The sequence below is a fragment of the Oncorhynchus masou genome, chromosome 18 (assembly GCF_036934945.1).
Source record: "Oncorhynchus masou masou isolate Uvic2021 chromosome 18, UVic_Omas_1.1, whole genome shotgun sequence".
Classification (NCBI taxonomy): Eukaryota; Metazoa; Chordata; class Actinopteri; order Salmoniformes; family Salmonidae; genus Oncorhynchus; species Oncorhynchus masou.
Window position 1 is genome coordinate 37906412 of NC_088229.1, and position 13182 is coordinate 37919593.

General features: G+C 42.9%; 1 protein-coding gene across 2 annotated transcripts in view; it reads left to right on the forward strand.

The window, feature by feature from the left end:
• LOC135504530 (voltage-gated potassium channel subunit beta-2-like) overlaps positions 1-13182 on the forward strand; it is a 118560-nt gene that overhangs the window by 46285 nt on the left and 59093 nt on the right. The window contains exon 1 of one of the 2 annotated variants that reach the window (XM_064923209.1): positions 735-769. The exons of the other annotated variant lie outside the window; for it this stretch is intronic. Coding sequence (XP_064779281.1) covers positions 750-769 — 20 coding nt within the window. The 5' untranslated portion in view covers positions 735-749. Of the gene's footprint in view, positions 1-734; positions 770-13182 lie in introns of those variants that run through there. 2 annotated transcript variants of the gene reach the window in all.

Consider the following 13182-nt stretch of genomic DNA (forward strand, 5'->3'; position numbering starts at 1 on the left):
AGGTTTGAGAACCAGTGCATTAAAGGAATGTACTCTGGGGACATCACAAGCAATGTAAACTACTTTCAGCTCTGTTCAAAATAAGAGATCAGTTACTTCGAGTGTAATTGGTGATTGAAAGACAGTTGTTGTTTTGACCTGAAGCCATGCAGAATAGACTCGGGGATATGACATGACTGTATGACACATGACATCCCATGATCCCCGTGACTCGTTGTCTCAGAACAAGGTTTTCTTCTGTGAGCAATCGCTTGAGTGCGACAGGTCATTGTGCTCTCGAGTTACTCAGGCCAAATTGCTTGTGAAGATGGCTCTCTCTGACTGACTGGAGTTTGGCCTGGCCTGTGAGTAGCACACCTGGGTTCAAATAAAACTTGAAATAATTTCAAATCATTTAGCTGTGCCTGATTCAGTTTGTCTGGTGCAATGGAACCAATGCAATAGTCACAAAATGACACACCCTGCCCATCTGGCACTCCAAGCAGGCTAAAGCAAATGCAGAAAGTATTTAAAAGATTTCAAATAGTATTTGAACCCAGGTCTGGTGAGTAGTTTGTTGGCCGTCCTCTGAAGTTTCCCCACACTAAGCTATAATTACTTTCTGTTATCAACTCATCTGGGTGTAATTGGAGCTTTATCACAAGTGCTAAGTATATATCGAATGCTGTCATCGGCTCTACATTGATATGTAATTGATGGCAGTCGTGCCTTTTTGTTTCTCCTTATTTGTGAAAGTGTGTTATGGGAAGATGCCGTTAAACTTTGTTATGTGAGTACTTTCCTTCACTAAATTTTCATTATGTACTTATTTACAAAGATGCTCTGGTTTTTCCTTATCGTGAAAGTATGTTATTTAGTCAGACAAAGCAAAGAATGGTCAAGTCTTGATCATGGTTTTTCCTCATAATTTTTCAATTTCTTAAGGTTTTACGTTTGTTGTCCGATACAAAGCAGTGCTTATCACGGCTGTCCACAGACCTTTCAGGGTCTCAAAATAAAAAGGGCACCCCCCGCTTGATGTTTTTTAAACTTTTATAATTCATATCTTGAAATTCCTAACATATGACTCTATAGCGAAAATGGCCTATTCATTTCTGCAACAACACACTGACTCATCACAAATTGTAAGCAAGCTAGTTACAGTGCCTCCTAAACACATGACTGACATCGGGAAAGTTCAGCTGATCATTGATGTTGATGACTGATGTAAATCTGCTTGTTAACTAGCTCAATTTCTTTTACTGATTATGATTTATCTTTAATGCTCGTATCAAATAATAACTACATAACACAAATCACCATTTCTAACTGATAATATATGGCTGGTTGGCCAGTAGCTTGTGCAGATATTTTAGTATGGTGGTTAGCTAAAGCAGGGTTTCCCAAACTCGGTCCTGGGCCCCCTGGGTGCACATTTTGGTTTTGCCCTAGCACTACACAGCTGATTCAAATAATCAAAGCTTGATGATGAGTTGGTTATTTGAATCAGCTATGTACACCTTGAACTAGGGTGTAGACTACATGTGTTGCTGCTGCCCTGACACATGTGCAGCTCCCCACATCTTGCCTCTCTCTGCTGTGCGTATCAACCAACCAGACCAAATATTGATGACGTAGGCTAAATCAAGTGTTATCAAGTGTTAATCAAATGTTATGCTGCTGTGACTGTACTGTTAATATTTAAACTAAGTAGCTAGCAGATATGGGCAGTATTTCTGTTACATGCATTTGAAATATGTATTTAAATGACTTCTGAGTATTTTGTATTACACTGGGCTGAATTACACTCCAATGATATTTCCGAGAGCTGTAAATTGTATTTTCAAAATACTTTTCAATACCATTTTTAAAAATAACGGTTCACCATTTTATGGTCTCCTTTCATCCTGCATTGGTATCAGAAGTCAGATGGCTAAATGAACTAGACTAAACAAAAATATAAACGCAACATTCAACAATTTCTGAATTATAGTGCCATCAGACTTCTTATATCAATGCAGGTTGAAAAGGGACCACAAAATTGAAATACATTAATTGAAATAAATTCATTGGGTCCTAATCTATGGATTTCACATGACTGAGAATACAGATATGCATCTGTTGGTCATAGATACCTTGAACAAAAGTAGGGATGTGGATCAGAAAACCAGTCAGAATCTAATGTGACCACCATTTGCCTCATGTAGCATGACACATCACCTTCGTTATAGAACTCTATGGCGAAGGTGATGTGTCATGCTGCATGAGGCAAATGGTGGTCACATTAGATTCTGACTGGTCCCACTCTTCTTCAATGGGTGTGTGAAGTTGCTGGATACTGGCAGGAATCAAATCAAATCAAATTTATTTATATAGCCCTTCGTACATCAGCTGATATCTCAAAGTGCTGCACAGAAACCCAGCCTAAAACCCCAAACAGCAAGCAATGCAGGTGTAGAAGCACGGTGGTTAGGAAAAACTCCCTAGAAAGGCCAAAACCTAGGAAGAAACCTAGAGAGGAACCAGGCTATGTGGGGTGGCCAGTCCTCTTCTGGCTGTGCCGGGTAGAGATTATAACAGAACATGGCCAAGATGTTCAAATGTTCATAAATGACCAGCATGGTCGAATAATAATAAGGCAGAACAGTTGAAACTGGAACAGCAGCACGGCCAGGTGGACTGGGGACAGCAAGGAGTCATCATGTCAGGTAGTCCTGGGGCATGGTCCTAGGGCTCAGGTCCTCTGAGAGAGAGAAGGAGAAAATTACAGAACGCACACTTAGATTCACACAGGACACCGAATTGGACAGGAGAAGTACTCCAGATATAACAAACTGACCCCAGCCCCCCGACACATAATCTACTGCAGCATAAATACTGGAGGCTGAGACAGGAGGGGTCAGGAGACACTGTGGCCCCATCCGAGGACACCCCCGGACAGGGCCAAACAGGAACTGGCACACGCTGTTGTAGACATCAATCCAGAGCATCCTAGCTAATGCAGCTAGCTAATTTAGTTTACTCAAACACCCGGCTCAAACAGAGAGGAATGCAATTTATGTAAGCTAGCTCGCTCAGGCTATCGAACACTGAACTCTTCCGGTTTTTATTAATTTGCTACTGGGCTAGCCCTTGTAATTGTACTGCATGATTGTAGTGGGTTTACTAGCACGTTAATGTTAGTTCTATTAGCTATGTTGACTATGACGTTAGCTAATATGGTGACAATGACATAGGCTGTGTGTAGTAATTAGAAGTCACTCAATTGTCAGTTAAAGGCCCAATGCAGCCATTTTATCTCAATATTAAATCATTTCTGGGTAACAATTAAATACTTAAAATAGCTTCTTATCAAAGGGCAATTTCTCAAGCAATAATTTTTTAGGACTATCTGGGAGGGGTCTGATTAAGGAGGGGGAAACTGAAAATGTGCTGTCATTGGCAGAGGGGTTTGGAACTCTCTTTCCTATTGGTTTATTAACTAATTGACCACGTGGTGACCATGGTAGGCCAAAACTCCATCCCACCAAAAGAGGCTGAAATGGCTGGCAATCTTTTCAAACAGCTCTTACATTAAAAGGGCATTATCCAATTTAACAGTATTATTCCAACCATATATTTTTTATTGGTAAATCAGTTGAGTTAGTCTAACCAGCTATCCACAGTAAACTTGTAGTAATCATGGCCAAATTACCGAACAGGCACGCAGGGCATGTGCCGAGGGGTCCTGACATCCAGTGGTCCCCCATTGATTTTGTTAGTCACTCTCACTCAGATATCATATTAACATGTAATAAGTCGCGGCAAAATGTGTAGAAATGCAAGAAATTCGCTGTAAAACAGCTCAACAAAATTGTATTGTTAAGCAAACATATTTGTTTACCTTTTGTTAATAAAATACTTTTTCTGCTAACAGAAGTATTCTGTAAGTATTCAATTGTAGTTTTTATTCCCGGTGCTGAGTTAATGTGAGTTAACGTGGAGTGGCTATTTGTATAGCTAAAGTTATAGCAACCAGTGTGATAATGGCTGGGGTCATTTTTGCAGTTCTCCAAACAGCATTTTAGAGTTTTAAAATTAAATTGTATAATCAGTTTAATATCAAATTATTAGTGCGTACGTAAACATACTCATTGAGAACTGGTCTGGCATATTGCAATGGCACTGTAGTCCAGCAGATGGCAGCACATTTACACCTATGTTCCGCTGCAGATGAATGCATACATACAGTTGATTCATATTGAGTTCCATTGTTCCTTAGATTAAAACTGATGTGGAAACATTTCACTTTTTTTTACCAGAAGTTGTAAACAGAGTTGTATTTGAAACCTAACATGGGGATCTTTAGGCATCAGCTCAGTGCAGTGCTTTTACTAATCTAAAATGTTAAAATTGTAACATGATCTAAAGACAAGTTCTCCTTCAAATGTTGGTCTAGGCTTAGAAGTGATTTGAAATGACATACAGCACTGCAGCAAGAATTGTTTAACCAACTTTGGTGAGTTTGTAAAAAGGCTATGCACCAGCAACGTCTGCCCTACTGCCTGTGACACCGATGACGAGTTAAGTTCTTTTCTGAGTCACCCAGTAACATCAAGATCCAGTTGGCCTTATTTTGGCCCAATGACTCACCATGTTGAACTTAACAATGCTGAAATCCATTATTCAACACTTGAAAAACTATTGAATTAAATGTTTCCATTGAATTTGAATAATAGTGATGATAATAATAGATTGCATTTATTCAGTACTTTTTTTTGTTGCTTTAGGCCTGCATTGTGAGCAGGTGGCAGTGATTCACCTCATCCGCTACTAATGTAATGTATGTTACTAGTCTATCTGTCTGTCTACTTGTCTACCTGTCTATGTATGTATGTGTGTGTGTGTGTGTGTGTGTGTGTGTGTGTGTGTGTGTGTGTGTTCCACAGACATGTGAATAACAGAAATTGAATAATGTGTCCCTAAAAAAATCCACCAGCTGCATTAAGTACTGCATTAAGTACTGCAGTGCATCTCCTCCTCATGGACTGCACCAGATTTGCCAGTTGTTGCTGTGAGATGTTACCCCACTCTTCCACCAAGGTACCTGCAAGTTCCCTGACATTTCTGGGGAGAATGGCCCTAGCCCTCACCCTCCGATCCAACAGGTTGCATACGTGCTCAATGGGATTGAGATCCGGGCTCTTCGCTGGCCATGGCAGATCACTGACATTCCTGTCTTGCAGGAACAAGCAGTATGGCTGGTGGCATTGTCATGCTGGAGGGTCATGTCAGGATGAGCCTGCAGGAAGGGTACCACATGAGGGAGGAGGATGTCTTCTCTATAACGCACAGCATTGAGTTTGCCTGCAATGACAACAAGCGCAGTCCGATGATTCCGTGACACATCGCCTCAGACCATGATGGACCCTCCACCTCCAAATCGATCCCGCTCCAGAGTACAGGCCTCGGTGTAACGCTCATTTCTTTGACGATAAACGTGAATCTGACCATCACCCCTGGTGAGACAAAAATGCGACTCGTCAGTGGAGAGCACTTTTTGCCAGTCCTGTCTGGTCCAGCGATGGTGGGTTTGTGCCCATAGGCGACGTTGATGCTGGTGATGTCTGGTGAGGACATGCCTTACAACAGGCCTACAAGCCCTCAGTCCAGCCTCCCTCAGCCTATTCGCGGACAGTCTGAGCACTGATGGAGGGATTGCGCGTTCTGCCACTGCGAGGACGATCAGCTCTCTGTCCTGTCTCCCTGTAGTACTGTCTTATGCTTCTCTCAGTACGGACATTACAATTTATTGCCCTGTCCACATCTACAGTCCTCCTTTGGTGTTTTTCAGAGTCAGTTGAAAGGCCTCTTTAGTGTCCTAAGTTTTCATAACTGTAACCTTAATTGCCTACCGTCTGTAAGCTGTTAGTGTCTTAAAGACCGTTCTACAGGTGCATGTTCATTAATTGTTTATGATTCATTGAACAAGCATGGGAAACAGTGTTTAAACCCTTTACAATGAAGATCTGTGAAGTTATTTGGATTTTTACGAATTATCTTTGAAAGACAGGGTCCTGAAAAAGGGACGTTTCTTTTTTTGCTGAGTTTGTGTGTCCTCATGTTTCGACCATCCTTGTTGCAGACCTGATGAGGTCCTCCTCTTTTCTGCTCTTTAGTTAAAAGCATTTTAACTAAGCATTTCCCATTCTTTTTATTTCATCTTTTTTTTGATGGTGGTGGTGATGGTGGATTGGCCTCTGGGGAGAATATTCCGAATTAAATTAGGAAGGATTCTCTTAGACCTTTTCTGCTATGTAACAATATACATATAAACTGCTCCTCCTCCTCCAAAGAGTAATGTAATGAATCAAAACATCCACATAAAAAACCAATAGAGGTTCAAAATGTTTTTTGTTTCTTGTGTTTTTTTCAGGCAATTTCTGGTCTCACATTGCATGTTAGAGTTCTTTTACACAGATCCACCACATATTTTAAGGAACATGAGTCGATACAAGTCAACAGGAGTGTAGACTGCGTACCATGGTAATAAAAACATTGTCAGATTTGGCTGACTTGGCTATGTTATAATCCATTCTACTCTAGTTTCCCCGGTAATAGGAACAGGAGATGGGTTTTGTCTGTAAACGTTTGTCTGTTTTTGACTGCCACAATTACTGATTCGATATTGATTGACACGTTCGGAATCAAATCAGTTTACTGCTGTCAATGAGGCTAGCCCCTGATGTTGGGGAGTTGTTGAATGAGAAGAAAGAAGGTTATTGAGTGGAAAAACGTAATTGATTGTTCGTCAATGGAGATTCATCTTTTAGAAGACACTGAGATCCTTTATTTGACAACACTGCTGTCTGGCCGGGACCTATAAACCAGGAATTTGTTCATTCATTCAACATTTGACCATGAACATTAATGCCTGTATTCCCTCGGCTATAGTAGATAGCCTAATACCTCTGTGTAAAGAATCACAGGACACTCTTCCTTCAGTAACACAGATGGCACTATGGTCCCCTGTCCCAACCAGGTCTGTCTTATAAAACCAACGAACTTGGTGAGGACAAGGCTGAAAAGCAAAGCCATTTGAGGCCATTGGAGAATAACTATCTGGCTAATGGGTGCCATGGGCTGTTTGTTGGAAAGGAGAAGCAATTTCTGTGTATGTGTATGTGTTTTTTATTTATTTATTCCACCTTTATTTAACCAGATAGGCCAGTTTTAGAACAAGTTCTCATTTACAACTGCGACCTGGCCAAGGTAAAGCAAAGCAGTGCGACACAAACAACAACACAGAGTTACACATGGAATAAACAAACGTATGGTCAATAACGCATTAGAAAAAGTCTATATACAGTGTGTGCAAATGGCGTAAGGAGGTAAGGCAATAACTAGGCCATAGTAGCGAAGTAATTACAATTTAGCAAATTAACACTGGAGTGATAGATGTGCAGATGATGATGTGCAAGTAGAAATACTGGTGTGCAAAAGTAAATAAAAAACAATATGGGGATGAGGTAGGTAGTTGGATGAGCTATTTACAGATGGGCTGTGTACAGGTGCAGTGATAGGTAAGCTGCTCAGATAGCTGATGCTTAAAGTCAGTGAGGGAGATATAAGTCTCCAACTTCAGCGATTTTTGCAATTCGTTCCAGTCATTGGCAGCAGAGAACTGGAAGGAAAGGGGGGAAAAGCAGGTGGTGGGTGGTATATGGGGCTTTGGTGACAAAACGGATGGCACTGTGATAGACTGCAGCCAGTTTGCTGATAGAGTGTTGGAGGCTATTTTGTAAATGACATCGCCGAAGTCGAGGAACGGTAGGATAGTCAGTTTTATGAGGGTATTTTTGGCAGCGTGAGTGAAGGAGGCTTTGTTGCGAAATAGGAAGCTGATTTTAGATTTAATTTTGGATTGGAGATGTTTAATATGAGTCTGGAAGGAGAGTTTACAGTCTAGCCAGACACCTAGGTATTTGTAGTTGTACACATATTCTAAGTCAGAACCGTCCAGAGTAGTGTTGCGGGCAGCGATCGGTTGAAGAGCATGCATTTAGTTTTACTAGTGTCTAAGCGCAATTGGAGGCCACGGAAGGAGTGTTGTATGGCATTGAAGCTCGTTTGGAGGTTTGTTAACACAGTGTCCAAAGAAGAGCTAGATGTATAGTTTCTCCGGTAATAGGAACAGGAGATGGTGTCGTCTGCATAGAGGTGGATCAAGGAATCACCCGCAGCAAGAGAGACATCGTTGATATATACAGAGAAAAGAGTCGGCCCGAGAATTGAACCCTGTGGTACCCCCATGGAGACTGCCAGAGGCCTGGACAACAGGCCCTCCGATTTGACACACTGAACTCTATTCACCTGAAGTAGTTGGTGAACCAGGCGAGGCAGTCATTTGAGAAACCATGGCTGTTGAGTCTGCTGATAAGAATACGGTGATTGACAGAGTCGAAAGCCTTGGCCAGGTCGATGAAGACGTCTGCACAGTACTGTCTTATCGATGGCGGTTATGATATCATTTAGTCCCTTGAGTGTGGCTGAGATACACCCGTGACCAACTCCAGAAACGGAACCAGAGAAGGTACGGTGGTATTCGAAATGGTCAGTGATCTGTTTGTTAACTTGGCTTTCGAAGACTTTAGGTCTAGAGTGTCACCCCCTTTGAAGAGGGGGATGACCACGGCAGTGTTCCAATCTTTAGGAATCTTGGACGATACAAAAGAGAGGTTGAACAGACATTGTAGTAGGGGATGCAAAAATGGAGGTGGATAATTTTAGAAAGAGAGGGTCCAGATTGTCAAGCCCAGCTGATTTGTACGGTTCCAGGTTTGCAGCTCTTTCAGAACATCTGCTATCTGGATTTGGGTGAAGGAGAAGCTGGGGAGAGTTGGGCAAGTAGCTGCGGGGGGTGCGGAGCTGTTGGCCGGGGTTGGGGTAGCTAGGAGGAAAGCATGGCTAGCCGTAGAGAAATGCTTATTGACATTCTCGATTATCATGGATTTATCGGTGGTGACAGTGTTTCCCAGCCTCGGTGCAGTGGGAAGCTGGGAGGAGGTGCTCTTACTTTCCATGGCCAAGGATGACGTTGTGTGCGGGTGCGGTTATGATAAGAAAGGGAAGTCTTTCCTGGTGCATAGGTCCCACTGTGAGGGTGAGTAGTGTTGTGATGTCTGTGATTGTGCCGGATCCCAATGGTTGCTTATCCAGGGCTTGGACTGGAAAAGGAGAGGATAGCGGGTACAGAATTATGTTCAGGGAGGAGGTGAGGGCCTCTAGAGCTGTAGAGACAACACCCGAGGGACAGCCAGCCAGTGAAATGGGAGTCAAAAAGGGTTTGGCAGAAAACGATGATGATGGAATACTCACACCTACCCTGGGAGACGGAAGATCACAGGGCCGCCCCTCTTCCCTAGTGGACTCCCGGTTGGGATGCGTTGGACACCGCTGAAGCTGGTACCCCTTTTGGCTGCAATTAGGGACAGAGCCCCAGCAGTCCCCGGCGATACCGCTATGCCTGGGGGTGGTGTGTGGCCCCTAACTCCATAGGTTCAGGCTCTGCCTCAGGATAGCCAAAGGAGGGAGGCGAGTGGTGAGGTGGGCACTGGCAATCCCGAATAAGATTATCCAGACGGATGTCCATAGCGATGAGTGCGCCCAAGGATAGGTTGTCATGCCAACTCAGTCTGGACCTTTTCGCGCAGTCCTTTCCAGTGGAAATTGCGGCACACCAGCTCATTCCATCCGGTAGAGGCTGCCACAGTCTGAAAAGTGAGGGCACCCTGCTGTTGTTGGAGAACTCACTGACCTCCCTCTCTGCCCTCTGGAGAATGGTCAAAGACTGCCCTGAACAGAGCCATGAACCTCTCATAGGAACTCAGGTCCTCCTCTCCTCTCTTCCAGACGGCCGTAGCCCACACCAACGCCCGTCCAGTCAGCAGGGAAATTACCGTGGCAACCTGGGACCTCTCTGTGGTGAGGGCTCCTGTCTGATAGACGGAGCACTGGAGTAGGAAGCTACGGCATTTTGATGGAGTACCGTCATACTTCTCCTGAAGGAACAGTAGGTCATCGCTGACCTGGGCGGACGGCTGGGTGGGCTGGGAGACTGGCTCACTGTGACGACCTGTGGTAAGAGGCCCTTTGATGGGTATGGAGAGTCTCACTGGTGGTGTCCAGGTGGTGGAGAATGTGGAGGACCTCCTCCATGGCCGTACCCAGTTGCACCAGCTGGTCGTTGTGTTATTGGAGTAGATGACCCTGTTCCTTGACCTTCTGGAAGATAGAGAGTTTAATAAAAATAAAGCAATACAAATGAAGAAAACAGGATGCGTACTGAACATGAAAACAAACCAATACTGCCTGATACCTGAGGCTACTGAGGGCTAAATAAAGGTACACCAAGGTGATGATGAAGTCCAGGTGTGTGTAATGATGGGGAGCAGGTGTGCGTAATGATGGGGAGCAGGTGTGCGTAATGATGGGGAGCAGGTGTGTGTAATGATGGTTGTTTTCCAGGGCCGGTGGTTAGTAGACCGGCGACGTCAAACATTTCTAGGATATTTTATTCAGCTTAGGAAACATGGGATCAACACTTTACATGTTGCGTTAATATTTTTGTTAAGTATATTTTGTCAAAATGCATTTTTATTGTACTTGACACACACCAAAAGCACTAAAATGCATTTAAATTACTATTAAAATGACTACAAACATGATACATTATTGGTCATGTAATGAATCCATGTCTTTCATGTACGTATGACAAATAAACAAACAAACTTGACGAGAGCATTGAAAACAATGTCCAATGGGCAGAACTTAACATGTACATGAGTTCCTTTGCATCTCTTTGATGTGTTAAGTGCAACAATATTGCATTTTAAAAGCCTGTTATATAAAGAAGTGCCTTTTAATATAAACCATATGGACAATTCAATAAAATAGATTTTCAATATGAATAAAGACTCAATAAAGACCCTGTTACCATTAGATAAACCATCTAGAAATGTTTTAACAATGTATGTTTTTGGTGTGGATCTTGCATTCAATTGTCCCTCCCTGTTGCACAAGGGGATTCGTGGCTGATTTAACTTGTAATTAATTACCAGTTGGAGGGGACTTTCAAGTGGATTTTTCCCAGATGTGTTAAATTCCGACTTCCCACTTGGTCACGAATGCACCATAACACCGCTGACCATCCACTGTAAAACCACTTATTCGAAGCACAAGACCTAGACCTACACTTTGACACGTGCTTAAACATGTGCTCTTTATGAGAGAATGTTAAAATTAGGTGAAATTAAAAATACGTCTTTTACTCAGTCATCACAATTTAAATAATATCATTGCCAAAACATTATCTCCATTGATCAATATTGCAAAGAGTAATTTAAGAAGCTGAGTTAAGAACTGCTTTGGCCTCCCTGTAGACTAGATATCTTAGCTATGCATTTCTGGAATTGTCAGCCATTACATGCATTTGAGCAAACATGCAAATGTATGTAAATGCATCTCTGGAATACATTTAAGGCATTGCATGCATTTGATCAAAGATGCAAATATACCTACATGTATTTGAAATACATTTTACGTGACGTTAAATATATTGAAATATCCATGCTAGGTTAGCAAACGTTGAGTAGGTGCATGCCTGCTCCGCATGATATATTGTTTACTGCTGCTGCTAGGCTAGCAGAACAGCAGAGAGGGAAGAAGCGTGACTGGGAGGAGAGGATAAAATTGTTGTATTTTTCTTGTATTTCAAAGAATTGTAACGATGACCGTGGTCAATTTTCTGAAAACAAAAACGTCACCCAAAATTCCATGATCGTCACAGCCCTAGTGTGTGTGTGTGTTTGTTGAAGTGAATGAAGCTGCTCTCTTTAAACCCAGCGAAGAGGACAAGCATTTCTGGCATTGTTTTCCCCCAACTCTCCCCCGGCCCCTTTAGAGGAAAGGCTATTTCTGTCCCTGCCTGAATTTGTGAGGCAGCAATGCACACCCCTCCCACTGTGTGTGTATCCTTAGCCCAGGGTTAGGATAACTCTGGGCTAAGATAATGCAGAGTGAAAAGGCATAAAGTATTTTAGCATTAATATTTGTTTCAGAACAGGAGTGAAGACCATAATGTGTGTGTGTGTGTGTGTGTGTGTGTATGTGCAGTTGTCTGTGTGTGTGTGTATGTGTATATGTGCAGTTGTCTGTGTGTGTGTGTGTGTGTGTGTGTGTGTGTGTGTGTATGTGTGTGTGTTTCAAGTTTCAAGCTTGGTTAGTCGTATGTACGGGATACACATGGTATACGCCGTTCAATTAAATGCTTACGTGTGTGTGTGTGTGTGTGTGTGTGTGTGTGTGTGTGTGTGTGTGTGTGTGTGTGTGTGTGTGTGTGTGTGTGTGTGTGCAGTTGTGTGTGTGTGTGTGTATGTATGTGCAGTTGTCTGTGTGTGTGTGTGTGTGTATGTGTGTGTGTGTGTGTGTGTGTGTGTATGTGTGTGCAGTTATCTGTGTGTGTGTGTGTGTGTGTGTGTGTGTGTGTGTGTGTGTGTGTGTGTGTGCAGTTGTCTGTATGTGTATATGTGCCTGTGTGTGTGTGTGTGTGTATGTGCAGTTGTCTGTATGTGTATATGTTCTGTATGTGTGTGTGTGTGTGTGTGTGTGTGTGTGTGTGTGTGTGTGTGTGTGTGTGTGTGTGTGTGTGTGTGTGTGTGTGTGTGTGTGTGCAGTTGTCTGCATGTGTATATGTGCCTGTGTGTGTGCACATCTTGGCGGGCCATGTGCGAGCCTGTATCTCTATGTGTGTCTCTGTACGTATGTGGTATGTGCACTCGTCTGTTTGTATGCGACTGAATTTCACCTTAGTGTAAACTGGCCTGGAAAATAAAGTGATTTGAGCAGGAACACTGCGTCAGCTTCTGTGGATAAAGGAACACAGGCCAGCACAGGGGTGGGCAGTGTCTTACAGACTATGTTATAGTAGCACGCTAGTTCCAGTCACAGTGACTAATATTGAATTCCCCCTCCAGCCATTCTCATGACCTGCCTTGCCCTGTAGGAGACCAACATCTGCACAGAGCTACTTTAGGCTCTGCACAGGGTGGATGGGAATTGTAGGCTGTGATATAAAAACGGATATAAAATAATATAAAAGAGGATTGCATACAGTATCTGTCCATCTGACCAGGGACATGACCCTTCGTCAGGAATGTTTTCAGG